The sequence below is a fragment of the Epinephelus fuscoguttatus genome, linkage group LG11 (genome assembly GCF_011397635.1).
Source record: "Epinephelus fuscoguttatus linkage group LG11, E.fuscoguttatus.final_Chr_v1".
NCBI classification, from domain to species: Eukaryota; Metazoa; Chordata; class Actinopteri; order Perciformes; family Serranidae; genus Epinephelus; species Epinephelus fuscoguttatus.
In genome coordinates this window covers 19,706,007-19,724,561 of record NC_064762.1, presented here as the reverse complement: position 1 = coordinate 19,724,561, position 18,555 = coordinate 19,706,007, and the positions used below count along the sequence as shown (strand labels likewise).

General features: G+C 39.8%; 1 protein-coding gene across 2 annotated transcripts; it reads right to left on the bottom strand.

Moving 5' to 3' along the window:
- Window positions 1-24: 24 nt before the first annotated feature.
- paplnb (papilin b, proteoglycan-like sulfated glycoprotein) lies at window positions 25-17,185 on the bottom strand. Of its 2 annotated transcripts, XM_049589500.1 has the most exons (14): window positions 17,022-17,185; window positions 8,002-11,041; window positions 7,715-7,813; window positions 7,255-7,364; window positions 6,481-6,541; window positions 6,267-6,369; window positions 5,853-5,983; window positions 5,383-5,736; window positions 4,105-4,281; window positions 3,854-4,004; window positions 3,693-3,773; window positions 3,203-3,359; window positions 3,005-3,083; window positions 26-1,099 (listed from the first exon to the last, which is right to left on the bottom strand). In XM_049589500.1, the coding sequence occupies exons 3-14, from the start codon at window positions 7,769-7,771 to the stop codon at window positions 815-817; spliced, it is 1,746 nt and encodes a 581-aa protein (XP_049445457.1). In that variant the 5' UTR covers window positions 7,772-7,813; window positions 8,002-11,041; window positions 17,022-17,185; the 3' UTR covers window positions 26-814. The 2 variants fall into 2 exon arrangements, with proteins under 2 accessions (XP_049445458.1, XP_049445457.1); XM_049589501.1 differs by having other exon boundaries at window positions 25-1,099; window positions 7,715-11,041.
- Window positions 17,186-18,555: the final 1,370 nt, after the last annotated feature.

The following is an 18,555-nucleotide window of genomic DNA, read 5'->3' as shown; positions in this document are numbered from 1 at the left end:
TTACATTTTAGATATCCATAATAGCATTTCTCCTAGTCAAAATTGCATTAGTCAGAATGTTAATTATTGACAACAATGGACCACATTCCATTCTCACCCACTCCTCCTCAGTAACCTACCCGTCTACTAGTGGTATCCTCACCTCCTCAACTACCATTACATCACTGTTATTGTAGTAACAATGAAATGTGATGGAGTAAAAGCATAACGTAGAAGTAAAATAGACCTAACAGAAAATAAGGATCTTTTGCACACTGTCACCTCCAACTGTATTTAACTACATTGCTTGAGTAAATGCAGCGAGTTACACCACACCACTGTGTTTTGTTTATTAAAACAGACCAATAGATTAATACAAATGATTGTCAAATTAAGGTGAAATGCATTTTTTGGTAACATTGCTAGAGCAGATGGAGACAAAGATTAACCACGCCATTTTATTTCAAGGTTACCAGATAGCTGAGGATTTATTGATCATTTGTATTATTTCACATTCGTAATCACATTGACATCATTTTATTATAGCCCTGATCTAAAAGGCAAACTATATAAGTGAATATAGTGAGCATCACAAACAAAATACCAAAGATTTAAAAGGTAACAATCAGAACCATAATCTGAAATCATGTAAGTTATAGCGTGAGACTACCAAGATGATGTAGACTCTGATGTTTAACTGAAAGGTAGGGTGTGGTAAGTTTTACAATACACGTCTGTGTGTGACTTTATATACTGTATGTAAATACTACACGTACAATGTGTGGCTAGCTTCATAGGGACAGCACTGATTTGGAGGTATTAATGGGGAGCATGGTTATGCCCTGGCCCTTGAAGCACTGCTGGATGACCCTCTCCTTGGGGTCCCTCTGCGAGGTGCAGGTGAGGTCTCCCTCACTGCAACCCCACACTCTCTCTGGCATGCCTCCAGGGTCATGAAGTTATTAGCATTGCCGTGGCAGCTTCCATACCAGAACTCGGTACATTTGCTAGTGCCTGAGTCGTAGTAGAAGCGGACCTTCCAGGTATCACAGGGGCCTTCGTCACGAGGCAAGGAGCATACGTCACCGGTGGATGGAGGGGCTGGAGGTGGTGGGTTTTGCTTAAAGGACAGGAAGAGAGATGGCAAATCATCCTGTATGGCCAGTAAATTTCACATGCTGTATATATACATGACAGGGACTATTTAGAGGGTTAATTTGAGTTTTAAAATGAGGTACTTTACAATGCTCCAAAAACACTGGATTCTACTCTTCCCATATTGTCCACATGTTTTAAACTCCACACCCCCGTGTGACCCGTGACACCCCCAGGCTGTCTGTTCTAAATTTGTACTTAAACAGGGCCTAAATTTGTGTGCAGGATTGCAAGTAATTTCACAGATTACCGCAAGTTAAGCACTTATAATGCTTATAATGAAATTCCTGCACCTTTATCCTTCTTCTTCTTCTTCTTCTTCTTCTTCTTTGGTTTAAATGGCAGGCTACAGACCAACATTAAAGGTGCATGCTGCCACCTACAGTACTGGAGCTCGTAACATTAAGACGTAAAAGAACAGCAACAGCAAAAATAACAGAAAGAAGGGCAAAAAAGCAAAAAAAAAAAAAAAAAAAAAAACTAAAAATAAATAAATCTTTCTATAGAAGTTATATTCTGGATTTTAAAACCATTTTGTTTAAATATTTAAATGAAGCAGTTTGCACCTGTACTTGTTTGTTCGCCTCCTGCACACATCTATAGTGATGTCTAATAAATTTCAGCACTGGAGGACAGACTGAAACGCTGCATCAGCCCCCTGGACAACACACCTGGCACACTCTCTTTCCCTCTCTATATGAGCCCCCTTTGCTGTTGCAGCATCACTTGCTATACACAGACAAGTTTCAATAATGTAAAGTTGAAGGCATGCAAACATGATGGACTATTGATGGAGCCTGAAAAGACTAGCACAAATGGCATTTCTAGTGATGTCAGCATTAACAGTAATCCCCAGCATCCTTTAACACGTAACAGTAAGGGCCCTGACACATTAAGGTGACGTTGGGCCAGCAGTGAACATCTGTCGTCCTAGTTTTTGTGGTGTGTCCCTTGTTGCCCTTGTCGGCTTTTCTTCCAGCGATTCAGCATGTCGAATCAGTGTTAGAGACGGCGGAGCTCGTCAGTGAATACAATCACTCTGATTGGCAGTTCGGCTCGGTGGATAAGAAGAGAAATGGAATTGAGGAAGGTAAACAAACGGCTGAAGTCAAAAGGGAGTGAGATTGAAACACACTTGTTATATTAGGTAAGAATATTTTTTTTAGCCATTGAGCTCTTTAGCAGAAATGGTTCGGAATTGTTTGCATTATTGTTCACTAACACGATAAATGTCCTTTGTTCTTTTAAAATCAGGGTGTGTTGTTAATGTGCTAACTGGCTAACTAGCTTCTTGAATCCTTTCTTTCGGTCTTCCAGTTTCCCTTTTTGAATGACAAATACAGACTGCTACCTGTTGCAGTCTTGAGTAATTCCCTTTCATGCAGGCACAGAGCATTCATGCTAGTTGGTCACAGTGCAACTTTTTGACCAAGACACAGGCGTTAAGAGGGGTGGCAACAGTCAGCCTTCATCACCACTAGAGCTCTGATGTCAGTTTGGAGTGTCCGGGCCATAATGTTACTAAGATAAAGCAGCAGTCCAAAGACAAGTTTCATGCTAACTGGTTCAGAATATAATATGCACGGCTTAAACTTAGAAACGGTGAAATGAACTGTTGGAGCTGTAATTTCCCACTCGTTACTTAAAGCTAAGATAACCTCAATGATGTCATAATGATATCAATCAGGTTATTTTTTCAGACTTGTCAAAGCTTCTCCACAGCCAAAAAAGACAACTACTTTTACAGGATGAGTTGCACTTTCCATGAAGAGTAGAGTAACTTTGGCTTGTAAAATCAGTGGAGTGTCCCTTTAATGAATCTGCATTGTGAGATAACTGCAAAAAGACAAGAAGCGGATGTGATTCCTACCACAGTTGTCAGGAACTCAGGACATCCAATCCTTCCAAATCCTTGAGCTGGAGTCACTCCATCCAGACAACAGCCAAACCTAAAGAAGAGAGGTTTTTGTTTTATGTTGGACACACTTTATATTGAGCCAGTTCATTATTTATCAGTTTCATTGACGTCACATTGGTTACAAGAATTGGATCCAGGCAGCAGCATTACCTGGTGCGAACACAGTCATTCTGGTAGCAGCCCTCGTTCCCGGGCCCCGTGGCAGAGGTGTAGCCGTCAGGACAGCAGCCATAGTATGACTGTGTGCAGTGAGGACCGACCGCAGCAGGATAGGGATCATATACAATGTTTGTTTGTGGCCTGGAAGCTATAAAGCAAGTAAACACAGACGCAGACATGGTCAAACAAACACACTGTACCAGATTAAATTTGGCTGCAGTTAAGTTTGGATGGATATTTTCTTCAGAATGTAAATATGACTTTCAGCGGTGAGGCAGGAAAAGAAGCACTCTGGGCTTTAGGTTTGTGAACAAGGGAGACGATGAGAAAGCAGTGCAATCAAGGTCTAGACAGCAACAATTACAACGTAAGGGCACATTTTCTTTACTGCCTGAGGATGTGTTCACCTGAACATAATATGTACATTCAACCATGCATAGAGAGAGAATAACATTTACCATCCACCACACACTCTACATACCTGAAGGGTCTGCTGGAACATGAGGTACAAATCCTCTTATGATGTTTTCATGTGCCCTGGGGTCCTGCACACTTGGGACCACTGACATAAAGTACACAGATTAAATACAAGCAAGCACAGACAATTAAACTGAAAGAGTGTGTGTTCAGATTTAGGCTCACATTGTGCCCTGGGGCATGGCTGAGCATTGCATGTCTCCACAGAGACAGGTTTGCTAGCTGGGCCACACTGGTCCTCTGGGTAAGGGTTCAGATCAGTGTCGAAGCAGCCCACTCTCCTCTCCCTCACACCACCACCGCAGCTCCTAGTGCACTATAGAGACAAGACAGGATAAATAGGGTCAGGGTCAATAACACATAAGGAGAGACACCTAGTCAAACACTTTTCTCCCCTTTTGCTTCATTTCACCCACCAGTCCGTAGTCAGTCACATGCCAGGTGATGTATGTGTGGCAGGCAGGTCGTCGGCAGGTCTGGACAGAGGCGGGTCTCGCCAGCCCACTGCAGGCGCGCTCAGGCAGGCGTTCACCTCTCGCACCCACGCAGGTCACCTCCCTCGTCTGCTGGCCTTCCCCACAAGTCACAGAGCACTGACCGTCACATGCGACAAAGATTTTTGTCAGTCCCACAACAAAATAAACATCATGTCATGACAAAATAAATTTTGATACCTCAACATAATGATCATAGATACAGGACCATAGTCAAGACAGTTTGTAGTTGCCATGTCAAACTAGATGCAACAAAATGTTATAATAATGACTATAAACCTCAATGTTTCAGTGACTATATTATTACTTTTTCTTTCTACCATGGGCGGATTATGAGACAAAAGGCTTAAGCATAGACATGCAGAGGGCTCCCCAATGTCAAAATTTTTCTGTGTCTGTGGTTGTGCTGCCAGTTTTTGTTACTGTTTTATGTCTCTTTGTAGTCATCTTTAATCTTTTTGTACTTGCTCTCTGTCACTTTTTGTGGGCTCTGACACCTTGTTGTCCCTTGGCCTGTGCCCTGTAGGCCTGTTCAGTAACCCATCCATGATAAAATACCCAGTGAAAATTATTTTACTGGGTATTTTCAGTATGTTCGGAATTGGGACTCTTATAGATTAAATACAAGAGCCAGTCCATCTAACCTGAAACAACCCCCTTCTAAAAAGCAAAGTAGGTAGAAGGACATTTCTCTGCCCATTCTCTGACAAGTTTTAAAAAAAACAGCAGACAAAAATGGATTCGTATAGTAAAACGTCCTGTCTTGGACCACTCTGAGTTTTGGATTGTTTTTTTAATTCTCTTGACTGTATAATACTTATGATTCTTACTTTATTTTATCTTATTCTATTTTATTTTATTTTATTTTATTTTATTTCATTTTGTTTTATTTTATTTTATTTTCATTATAGGTGTATTAGTGGAAATCAGTCATGAAACTTTATTGTGATATCCCAATGAATTTTAGTACTTCATGCATATCTGTGTGCTGTTTTTTAATTTATCAAATAAAATCAATCAATGGACGGTGCACAAATGCAGCAAAAGTGCACACTGATTGGTACACTTATGTTGTAATTCCACTAGAGGTATGTTTTTGTTAGGTCTTTAACTTTTTCCTATTCCTTTGCCAGAGACAATATGCCATTGTCTGTCTGTATAAGAGTCAAAATGTAAAGCTCTCTACTGTAAGATACACACCACACTGAAGCTGGAGACGCTGTACTCAGCAGCAGGAGCAGAAGAAATAGCAGCACCAGCAGAACCAGCACACGCATGCATGTTGCAGGCCTGCTGGCTCTGTGGCCTCTGCAGGCGCTGGGTGATGCAGTAAGTCTCTTCCACCACACGGGGGTTCGCTGGGTCCTGAACCCAACACTGCACGGTGCGGTACTGCATGCCTCCATTGCAGGCGGCAGAGCACTGGCCAAAGACACCAGTCTTGTAGACATATGTGAGCGTCTCTCTTGGGTGGGGAGCAACAGCAACAGAGGCAGCAGCGTGTACGGAATTAGTGTCTTCATCCAAGCCCATAAAGTCTCCCTGGGTCAGTATCTGGAGAGAGATAAACTACTTTCAATTACAATACTTGTGCACTTGTGAATATAAATAAAAGTGACTGATTAAGGAAAATATAGAGCTCTGAGAGTCTGTCATTATAGTGTTCCCACCCTGCAGACACCATCCACACAGATATCAGTGCGGCCCACGTAGCACTTTGTCCCATCCACCACTGCAGGTCTGTGTCTGTAGAAGAAGTTCTCTCCTCTTGGGACACAGGTCAGCTCACATGGATTGGTTGCTACAGAACAAACAGTAGATAAATGAATAGATTAAATGGTATCTGCACAAACTTTTGATATGTTTTGACTGCTATGAACCAGGGCTTTCTATATACTGTAGCGCAATACAGAGAGGAAGTCAGGAAAATAAAACAATCACAGTATGTATGTCTATCTTGTACATACAATTTTAATGTAAGTGAAAATCTAAGGAGGTTAAATTAAGCACCAGGAATTAATTGAAAGTATTACTCCACTTAGACTCGAGTAGTGTAGATGTACAGTGCATAACAGGTCCCATACCTCCATAATAAGGCACCCATGTCTGGCGTTTGCTCTGGAAGTCTACTCTGTCAAACTGGGAGCACTGCTCCTCCCTGAAGTCTCTGGATCCAGCCGGACATTCCTGCAGTAACACAGTGTTGGATTATCGGCATCTTTTACCACTAGTGCAGGTTGAGGGTGGATGCAATTTATATAAAGGCAATTAAAATATATAAAGTTTAAGGATAATTACCTGTGTGTTACAGATACGGAAGGACTTGGAAGACCCTAAGCAGTTATGTCCTCCATCTGTCCTGTAAGAGAGAGGAAAGAATGATATTTACTGTACTTGCAAACCAAATATTTCTCTTTATTGTGTAATACATTTGGCTGTGTTGGTCTTGTCTTACACTTTTAAATGCAGATCATGAACATAACTTTGAACATCATGTTATGGTGTTTTCTACAGAGTCAAGTAGTAACTAAAAATAAAAAAGCAATGCAATATAATTGATGATTGATTATGATATAAAACACTGGTTCTCAAACGGTGTGCCGTGATGCAAATCCCGGTGTGCCATGGGATTTTGTGATACATTTTATTGGAATGCAGTATTCAACTGGGCCTGTACAAAAAGTTATGAAAGAATTTTTAATTTACTGTATTAGTATATTGTGCACACCCATTTCTAATAAGGAGGCAAACTCTACCAAAAAATATAATTTAATTTAATTCAATTCAATTTAATTTAATTTAATTTAATTTAAAAAACCTTCATGGAGAACCTAATTTTAAAGTTAATTTTTGAATTATTTTGTTAAATATATCATGAGTAATAGTTGGTTGTCAATTGCTTTTTGATATTAGTAAATAAAAACATTTATGTCATGATAAGAGTGATAACACACCTTATAGAGTCTATTGTGCACAGATGTATTTAAAACATAAGAATTATTGTGCTACTTTTATCAAAAACCAAATCCCTAATTCAAAATATTTAACAATCCTATCACCCTGCGTCTTTACCTCGAAGTGATACATTTCCTGGTTCTCATAGCCACTCCCGTGCCACAGGTGCGGCTGCAAGGCCCATAGGCGCCAAACTCTCCCCAGTAGTCAGCGGTAGGACGTGTCAGCTGAAAAAAAAACAAAAAAGCAGTAAAACTCCCTCTTGCTCAGCCTCTGGAACACATAGTACTCTGACACACCATATCAGAGCCCACCACGAACCACTAACACACACTAAGAGCATGCTAGAGACACCAAATATAGACGCTGGAACATTTAGCCACAAACAGTCCCCTACAGTATGCACTTTGCATAAACCCACTGTGTGACATAAACACATGTGTCAGAAAGAACATACGTTGCTTTTTTTCTGCAGACATTTAGGACATTGTGTTCTTTGCAATTTCCCGCGTGCTTATTACTGACATGGACATTCAAATGGTACAGTATTATTAGTATTGGTAAAAGAGAGACTCACAGTGAAGGCAGGTACAGCCAGCAGCTGCAGGAGACCCAGAACTTGTAGGATGTTCATTTTCACCAGGAGATACTGCAGAACTACTGATGAGGATAAAAGCTAAATAACAAAAAATAAATGCAACTATTATATTTATTATGAATGATGAGTGCAGTAATACATGTTTATCAAACAGTATCCACATTTCTTGATATCCTTGGATGTCTTCGCTAATGTTTCACACGTGCATTTAATGTGCCAAGGCAACAGATATTAAACAGCTAATATCATCATCAGATTCGTCTTACCTTCTTGAAGTGAATTCCCAGCTGGTAGACCAGCAGTCCAGAGGGATGTGCAGCTCAGTAGTGAAGGTAGGCACTGACACCCGGCTTTCTATCTCCTCACCCTCTTTGCTCACCAACACCACAGCCCATAAAGTGTCAGGTTTCAGCCACAAAATGTTGACTTCTTTTTTTAACGCTGAATATAAGCTTGGATTTGGAACAGGGGTTTTTCCACTTAAGACCCTCAGGGCTGTGGGACTACTGATGTTATAGTTTTATGTTGAATCCTCTCATTAGCACCCGTGGGTTTTAGTTAGAGAAATGATCAAAAACAAAAATCTGCTTTTCTGCAGCAGCTGATTTAAATAATTGTTCCAACACAGAAGAAAAGGAAGAGAATATTTTGATGTGCAGCATTTAATAGTTGCAAGGGTGTAGGCTTCGTTTCAACTTTGGAGAGGACATATGAAACGGGGGGTTTCAGGGGTCCTTTGCCAGAAAAGTTTGAGCATCAAACACTTTAAAATCCTGCTGTCTGGTTCATTCTTTTATGCATCAATTTGTGCCTTTTCTGCATCAATTTATGGTGTAAACCTCTTTATTTATGTCCAAAAAGTCCTCTGCTACTTTCATATTTTTATCAGGGGGACAAAATGTTCTACATGTTCTAAAGACTGAAGGGGACTTGTCCCTTGCACCCTCTTCAGAATCCACACCTATGAATTGTTGCATATATATTACATAAGAAACCCACCAGAATATGATTGAGGGTCAAAACTCTTGATGTTACCCGCTGATTGATTTTTTTCAGGACGCTAGCCACTGATTGTCCCCTTCACACGTCCCAGAACCACTAAGTACAGACCAGTAAGTCACAGCACACAGCCTCTGGGAGGTAAACATTGTCTTAAGGCTCCATTTAGGTTTATTTTAGTGAGAAGCCACAGTGGAGGGAAGAGCGGATGGGAAAAGAATATGGAAGATGTACCAGCAGCCATCGGTGAGGAGCAACATTCCTGTGCCATAAATTCAGCAGAGAAAAAGCTGCAGGAGCCATAAAGGCTGACGAGAGCAGCGTATAATGTATACTTTGGTGTGGATGTATACTTTAACTGTCAGCACAGAATACCTTGTTAGAGGGAGATGATAACTGTGATGTATTTGTTTGTTAGTGGGTGGGAAGGAAAAGAAATGGTGATAGCAGAAGTCATGAGCCCATTTAACGTATGGATCACGCTATAGAGCCGCTGATAGCAATGACATAACAAGTCAAAAACAATCATCTATCATTCCTGTTATATGGTGGCTAATCTGGTCCTCTGCTCAGAGGGTAAGGGGCTCTTGAATCTCCTTATTTTAGCAGGCATTTTTGGCAGCTGTTCTTCTTCTTTGAGTTAGCTGCTAACTGCTGGTAGCTGGTGGGTTGCACGAATAAGACATCGTCAAAAGGTCACACCCATGGCCATCCATGAACCCATCCTGCTGGCTGTCCCTTATATACAGCTGTCGTTGTGGCGCTGTTACTACCTCTGATGCCAGCTTAAAGGCAAAACAACTCTGTCCCCCAGCAGGAAATTCTCACCTTGAACACACAGTAGCCCATTTTACGCAGAGATTGTACTAAAGGGCCGCCACAAAGCCCTTTATTTATGCCATTTTTATACAGAACCAAACAACGGCAGCATCGCTCTAGTGTATGATTTTAGACAGCATATCAGCATCATGGAGTGTGACATATCACACGTGCATCAGCAGTGCTTTCTAAACAATAACAATGACATTGACATGGCATTTATCATCCCTGTTATATGGTTGTTGATCTTGTTCTCTGCTTTGAGGGTAAGAACCACCCAGACCTCATTGTTTCCCAAATTGCAGACATTTTCGGCCACTGTTCTACTTCTTTGAGTTGTCTGCTAGCTGCTATCAGCTATTTTTTAAATCTCCTGGTACACATTAGATGTTGCAATACATCACATCCGTGCCAACCATGATACCGTCCTGCTGGCCATCCCTTTTATACAGATGTCGTTTTGGCGCTGTTAATACCTCCAATGCTGACTTAAAGGCGAGACAACTTTATCCCTCCATTCCGTGATTAAACCTTTTATACAGATCGGCGAGGCAGCTTGGCGGCTTAATGGCCCAAAATTCCCATCTTGAAGAGGCAGTGTAAAAGGGCTTATAGTAAATCATTTGTTGATATGCAGCGCAGGTCTGTATGGTCTTGTTATTGATTTAACAAAGGTCCACATAGCAATCTAGTATGAAAGCAATGCAACAAATTGTACCTTTGTTCATAATGTTCACGTTTTATTAAAACTACAACAGAGAGTGTTGATTCAACTTCCTGGTTATTTTTGAGGCTGTATGCATTGTGATATAGTTAATGGACTAAGTGTACTGATACAGATTCCTGCAATATACTAACTTATTTTCAGTGACCGTGGCTGTCAGATATAGACCTAAAAAGTACAAGGTTGCACTACAAAAATGTTATATAATGCCATTTAGAATCTCATTAAAGCAAACCCCAGCATCTCTCCCCACCTCCAAACCCATCCCATCCAAATTCAGACCCACACATCCAAATCCAAAACCACACCCCTCACAGTTTTCTCCTCGATGAGAAACAAAGTCCGTCAGTCACTTTCTGTCCCTCAGAGCTGCCGGTTCAGTTTCTGTGCTTGCTTCTCTTTGGCTTCGAAGGCACTCTTGGTGCTGAACAGGTCGTCCACTGAATCCATGATCTCCTGCATCTCTCTGGACAGCTCAGCGTAACCCTCCTTTAGCTCGTCTTGCTGCTGCCTCAGCTCCACCGCCGCACGCATCAGCTCAGTGGCCTGGTGGCTGCAGTGTCCCCGCAGCTGCTCCACATCCGACAACAGTACCTCCATGCTCTTCATCAGCTGCTCCAGCCGGTCGGCGGTTACCTCGAACCCCGATGTGTCCAGAGACGTGCCCTGGGCCTCGGACTCTGGGTCTGACTTTGCCTCCATCCTCCTGTTATGGCAGCTTTCAGGCACCTGATACTCAAGTCAGACTTCAGTGAAACAGATATCTGGAAGAAAGGGGAATCATTTAGCTGGCAGCCAGTGAAGGTCAAAGTGTAGGAAGAATTCAAACACTGAGAGAAAAGGTTGAGAAATGTCAAAGATGCAGAGCAGCTCCACCACCTCTTGTCTGTCTCAGCTGGTAATGACTTTAAGCTCCTCGCAGAGGTTGAAAAATGCACTCCCAACTAATCCCCTCTGCTTGTGCACCTGCACATACAGTGTGTGTGTGCATGCATGTTTGTGTATGTGCATCCAGGTGCCCTTTCACTGGCATGTGCTGTCCTGTAATCCATTTAGGGAGGCTATGCTGAGCAACACCCTCCCCAGCCCAGACTATTGCTGGCTCAAGTGAGCGGCAGGCGGGACATCAGATTATGTGGTTCTTCCTCCTCCCAGCCTTTTCACTGCAACGGCCGTCTGAGTAGACAGATTAACCCCTCGTCCTCGTGAACTCATCTGTGGGTGGCCTTGACACTCACATGCACACACTCATACACACAATATAATCTCTTTTCTATTCTCTCCTATCCCCCTGTGTGTCTGCCTCCCTTTCCTGCAGGTACTCCTCCGATAATGGACGTCTCACTGTGTGTGTTTGAGCCAAACTGATGTGTCGAGTGATTACAGTAGTCAGTTTTAAGACATGGCTATTTAGAGGACACAAAGCTGATGCAAAGCGCAGCAGCAGTGAAACAGATATATCTTTATTTACTACATCACAAACCAAATCTATCAGAGTCCTGTAATTTTAACACCACTGTTCCGCAGTGCTGCTATGTATACCCTACATATTTAAAACTCTTCTATCAATAGCATACACATGTTTGAAAGTAAATTAGGTAATCCTTAAAATAAAAGGTGGGTGTGACGGTGTCCATTTTATACTAATATTTACCCTGGATTCTCAATATGGAATGACTTTTAGAGGAAGACGATAGTGAAATGACGCCCTCTGATGGCTCATTTGGTACAGGATGCTTCACCAAGAAGGAATAGCAGAGCTACACATCATACAGCAACATATGGGACTATGTTAAGAAGCATTTTAAGACAGAAATGTGTCCAACTGTGAAACTAAACAAGAAAAACGTTTCAAATGTTAAAATAAAAATGTGTGAAATGTGAAATATGTTGAGATTTAAAAGTTCAGTGTGTAGGATTTAGGGGGACAAATTGGCAGAAATGAAGTATAATATAATCAGTATGTTTTCTTTAGTGTATAAGCACCTGAAAATAAGAATCATTGTGTTGTTGTTACCTTAAAATGAATTGTTAATGTCTGCATAGTGTTACCAGCTCACCCTTTTGTCCCTTTAAGGGCGAAGGCCTTGTGGGTAACCTGTGTGAGGGTGTGACGTGTACTTGTGGAGGGAAGTAGCTCTCTTGGGGTGTCATGGTGAAGATGCATGCACAGGTAGTGATGATAGCAGGAGAATTAAGTGTCTAGATAAGCTCAGGGCTACTGTTCACCCTCATGAGAAGGCCTTGTGTATTGTTTTGTGATGAAGACTGCATTAAAGCCATTGTGAGTGAATGGCACCCAAACGCCTCGCCGTCCTGGAGTGCTAGAAGCTAGTTACTAGCTAATAACAAGCAAAGCTAAAATTAAGCTGTCACCGAGAGAGAGGTAACAACAGGAAGCAGGTCCTTGTGTACGGAGATCACCATGTTTCTACAGTAGCCCAGAACGGACAAACCAAACACTGGCTCTAGATAGTGCCATTTGCATTTCTGGTTTTTTGCATTGGCCACCGTAGTAAGTAGCCCCTCTATGACAAGAGTGTTGGAACAACACTAATGTGAAACTGTTTTATTCATTTGTCGGTTTAAATCACAGGGTCTGTTTGTTCTGGAGAGGAAGAGACGTCTGCAGATAATTCAGCTCATAGTAAAAACCTCCTGAATGTCTGGATTTTAAGTTATCAGAGATAAAAGATGAGCACACATTAGTAGGTGCTGGGCTAGCGGCCCGTCTCAGACATGTTGAACAGCCTAGGAGAAACAATGATTTATAACGTGAAACTGTTTTATTCAGTGTTTTTACCAGTTTTAATCACCTGGTCTGTTTGTTTTGGAGAGGAGGAGATTTCTGTGGATAATTTGGCTCCTGGTAAAAAACAGCACTGAACACTGAAGAAATTCTAAGTGGGAGAAGTTTTAGCTCGTTGCAATCTTCAATCCTCACCACTAGATGTCACTAAATGCCCCTAAATCTCACACACCAAACCTTTAAGTAATTTACAGTACAAGTTAGTACAAGTTAGATTGTAAGTTTACAAGCCATCAAACCTATACATATATTTACATATTAAATTACATGAATTAAATCTATTGTGTTTCAGGTGTTTGGATATAATATGTTTCACAGTTGAAAATGTCATCATGGCTTCTTTGTCTGAATTTGATAAAACTGTACTGATGTTCAAATAATACCACTGACTGTTTGTTTTGTTAGCTGTTTTGTAAGAGATAGAAGTGATGATTGTAGAAAACAAGTGTCACACACTCTGGCTCCATATGCATTGCTTTTATTTTGATGATGTTTCTTCCTCTGGGCCTTCTTCAAGATCAACAAACATATCTTGAAAATAGCCCAAAGGTGGAAACATCATCATAATGAAATAAATGCATATGGAGCCAGAGTGTGTGACACTTGTTTCCTATAATCAAGTCTATTGCCAGTGATCAGCACCTCATTATAATTCTTGGTGTCCATTACTTTTATATTTTAGAAGATAAAAGTCATAACATTGATGAGCATATTTATGGGGTGCCGTTTGTAAAGTGTCTCACGCTGAAAATAACATCAACATTTTGCCACATTTAGCTTCAAACAATGTTTAAAAAAGTATTGCGATTTTTTTAACGTCACCTTTTACCACATTTACAGCAATATTTGTTAACTTAGAAATATATTAAATAGTTAAATCTAAATATTAAATGTGGCACCTAAATGTTAAATGTTAAATCTAAATATTAAATCTAAATCTAAATGCTAAATCTAAATCTAAATCTAAATGTTAAATCTAAATATTAAATCTAAATCTAAATGCTAAATCTAAATCTAAATCTAAATGTTAAATCTAAATATTAAATCTAAATCTAATTCTAAATGTTAAATCTAAATATTAAATCTAAATCTAAATGTTAAATCTAAATGTTTTGGGTGAAACTAAATATTTAGCTAATATGCAAATTCACAGTGCCGGTCACCGGAAGTACCAAAATAAAAGCTCGAGATGGTCAGACTGTTTATAGAATCAAATAACGAATTAAAACCAACTTATCGGGGGAAATGGACACTTGAACATACATTAGCATGATAATAACTACCTAAAATAACAAGAAACGTGTTTGGAGAAATTTTATTTGACGTGTACTTTGAGTTGTTAGTGTCCCTTTGGAGGGATTAACAACCTAAGCTAAGCTAACAACCGTCAGTTCTTAGCCCCGTTAGCAGTGTCTGTAATGACTCATTAACTCTTAAACGGTCCGTGAAAAAAATATTTTTTTCCAGCGGATGTCTTAGTTACAACATGATTGAGCGAGCAAAGCAGTTTTGTGTTGCGATGTGTGGTATTTATTCAGTTTTGGGAAATCACGATGTCTAGAAAGCACCAGTGGCAGCAGCAGCAAAGCTAACAGGACGTCATCTGTTAAATGTCTCCCATTGTCGGATACGACATTAAACTACTCCAGTTAGCTCAATCATGTTGTAACTAAGACATCCGCTGGAAAAATATTTTCTTCACGGACCGTTTAGAGTTAGTGAGTCATTACAGACACTGCTAACGGGGCTAACAGCTAACAGTTAGCCCCGCTAATCTACGATAACCATGTTATTAATTTCAGACCGTGATAGTAATGTTTGTTCAGTCATAGTGTTTATAGGCTTTACAAACACCAGATTAGTCTAAACGGTGATATAGTGACGTGAAAAACGTGAGATGTGCATATATATATGTTGCTAAACTCCGCTGGTTTTCTACCTGGAAGTATTTGTAAACAACAGGGTGATTCCCTCAGAAGGGACACTAACAGCTCAAAGTACACATCAAATAAAATTTCTCCAAACACGTTTCTTGTTATTTTAGGTAGTATATATAGTATAATATATATATAGTATTATCACGCTAATGTATGTTCAAGTGTCCATTTCCCCCGATAAGTTGGTTTTAATTCGTTATTTGATTCTATAAACAGTCTGACCATCTCGAGCTTTTATTTTGGTACTTCCGGTGACCGGCACTGTGAATTTGCATATTAGCTAAATATTTAGTTTCACCCAAAACATTTAGATTTAACATTTAGATTTAGATTTAGATTTAATATTTAGATTTAACATTTATATTTATATTTATATTTAGCATTTAGATTTAACATTTAGAATTAGATTTAGATTTAATATTTAGATTTAGATTTAGCATTTAGCATTTAGATTTAGATTTAATATTTAGATTTAACATTTAACATTTAGGTGCCACATTTAATATTTAGATTTAACTATTTAATATATTTCTAAGTTAACAAATATTGCTGTAAATGTGGTAAAAGGTGACGTTAAAAAAATCGCAATACTTTTTTAAACATTGTTTGAAGCTAAATGTGGCAAAATGTTGATGTTATTTTCAGCGTGAGACACTTTACAAACGGCACCCCATACATATTCTCTAATATATCTGACAGCGGCATTTTCCAAAAGCATATTACAACATCTTTCCCTTCAGTCACCTCATAGAGCTGAAAAATACACCAAAGTGCTGACAAAACTCCACGTGTTTGAAAACAAGTTAAAGAGCTGGCAAAGGCACCAGCCCTTTAAATGGCTGTAAAGATAAGGACTCTAAATGGTGACCTCACCACCTTCAGTCTCTTATCACAACAGACCAACTCGTTGCAGGGAGGCCAGTGTCGAGGGAAGATTACGCCACTACTGAGAGGTAAATACAGCAATGTAAACATCAGCTGTGTCAGAAGAACATTAACTAGTTATTCATTTGGCACTGACTCTGAATTATTAACCATAAAAACACCCAGAGAACCAGTTAAATACTTGCAACAGTATCAAGTATTGTAAAAAAATTTTTAGACCTTAGCACCCCGAAAGCTAACAGTTGAAAACAACACAAAACAAGAACTCAGTTGTTTAGTTGCACCTTAGATCAATGCAAAGAAACCATGAAAGGCAGAGGAGCTTATATTAGTTTTATAGGTAAAACAGGGAAAAGTACGGAAGCCAAAAATGGTGGTGCTTGCAATTATTTTTTAATACTGTTATCTCTAGGTAATGTGTTAATTTTTTTTTAAATTGTGTTTATTTCAAGATAACAAATCTAATTTACTTCTAACAATGGGTTAATTTATGTAATTCACAATGAAACAAAATGCTAATTTCTCGAGATAACAAGATCATTTATAGCAAGAAAATGAATTTTGTTGCCGGAAGGCTAGTCTTCTCTAAATACGAGGAGTGATCTGAACGTTTTCTCTAACAACAAGCTAGTAATTTCTGCCTGTGTTAAACTTTGAATAAAATACATTCGGATGCATTGATCAGTAATTGGTATTACTACATTTTCATCCTAAATCAGTTGCAACACTTATCACGACGCCATCTATGCATGCTGCCATGGGACACCTGATCTCTGGTGAACATTATAAATAATAAGAGGAAACAACCTTTTGTTTTCTTGTGAAAATAGGTTGATTATTACAGTATCTTCACATAACATTAACATTAACTCTTGGATGTCTTCATCAAAGCTTTAGCTCGTCAAAACTGACACAAATAACAATACATGACAACTGTAGAAGAAAGTGAAGCATTAAGAGGCTTCACACAATCAACACAACAGGGCAAGTTCAAGGAAACATTGCAAATATTTGCATTTAGTATAACAAAGAAACAGGACTGAACAAAAAGACAGATTTTAGCAAATAAAATTATTTACAAGGATGAAACGAGAAATTGAACTCATCACTTACTTGCTTCTGTGGTTACGTCCTGTGAGCATCCAGAATGTTTCAACATGCAGGCTGCAGATTAGATAGTGTGTGAAGCATGGATCCTGCCCACTCCTCAGCAACTACATTCACTCCCTATGCAATGTTGCTATTTTAGACTTCACACTGAGCGCTGATTATCAGCAATTCAGAGAGAAACTTAAGTTGTGTGAGTGTTAAGGGAGGGGGGGGGGGGAGCATCTGTGTAATTCCTGCATCCCAAAGGCATGTGCAGACTTTCTAAGGTCAACTGAATCCGATGAATAATGCTTGCAGAATTATTTCATACACTAAATTCATCAGTGCCCAAACATAGTCACTTTTAAATGTTCACAGCTGAAGACACAAACAGAAATTGGTCCATAGATTCAAATCTGTTTGTATGCCAAGAGTTTTTGTTTACTTTGATCATGTAACTTTTGTCTATGTACTGCCTGTATGTATATGTATGTATGTTTGTGTGTATGCGTTTATAATGTGGTGTTACCATAACTGAAGCAGTCCTTGGCACAAGAGTTTCCTGCGGGATAAATTAAGTTCTATTGAATTGAGCTTAAGTGTGAAGTAGAAATAGACTCAGTAAAGCCTTTGTATTTCTTCATTGTGTCCACATGAGGGCAGTGTTGTTATTCTGAGTTCTGTTTTTGCTCTCGCTGAAAGCTCCTACATGTGTTAAGTGTGTTGTCTGCCTGTTTCATTTGCTCCTCAGTGTGAATAGTGCATCATACATGTATGTAGGTGTTTGCTTAAGCTCAGTCTCAGGTGTGTGCTTGTAAATTCCACAACAAGCGAGACTTTACTTTTCAATGAGCCCCAACACGCGTGACCATTTAAGTGCCAACATGTTTATTCATGTGTGTGTTTCTATGTATGCGAGTGCTGTGTGGGGGGTTCAGGGGTATGGATTATTTCACCCTGGGTTGTATTCAGAGGAGCCAGCCGAGCGTGAGGCGGAGAGGAGAAAGGGGGCATTGTTGTGGTCCAGATGAGTGTCATAGGTGCCTCGGAAAATAGATTCACTCACAGGGGTTTAACAGAAACACACTTGCAGCAACCACCTGACCCCTCAGATTATGAGCATGCTCGGACCTCTTTTATGATAGTGAAGGGATTACATGTATCAATTCTCGTGCTCTGGCATCTATATGTGCCGGGTTATATCTGACTGGTGTTACAGTGCGTTAATTACCAAGGAACAGACAAGAAAATATATGGAAAATGTGTTAAGTTTGGTCTGAAATAAAACTTCCTACTGATTGTTTTTGCTTATTTGAACATCAGGTGGTTGAGGTTTATCAAATCAAGGTAGCGCAGATAGTAACATGTCAGTCATTGGTTCGGGTTTCTAAACTATGGTGCTGTCTAAAACTTCATCCATCGAACTGAGGGGCAAAACTCAACCAAACAATCCTACGAATTTCTCGAAAATAACTTGTCTCAAGTTACCCTCCCGTCCGTGTCTTCTTCCTAATCTCTGTCTTTCTTTGTCTCTCACAGTCTCCACCCAGACATCTGG

What these genes read in the sequence shown, in the direction of transcription:
- paplnb (XM_049589501.1), bottom strand. Translation starts at nt 7,771, where the DNA reads ATGAACATCCTACAAGTTCTGGGTCTCCTGCAGCTGCTGGCTGTACCT. An exon ending in TCCGTATCTGTAACACACAG is followed by an intron (nt 6,370 to 6,480) that starts GTAATTATCCTT and finishes GTGTTACTGCAG; the next exon opens with GAATGTCCGGCTGGATCCAG. An exon ending in GCGTCTCCAGCTTCAGTGTG is followed by an intron (nt 4,282 to 5,382) that starts GTGTGTATCTTA and finishes TGTGACGGTCAG; the next exon opens with TGCTCTGTGACTTGTGGGGA.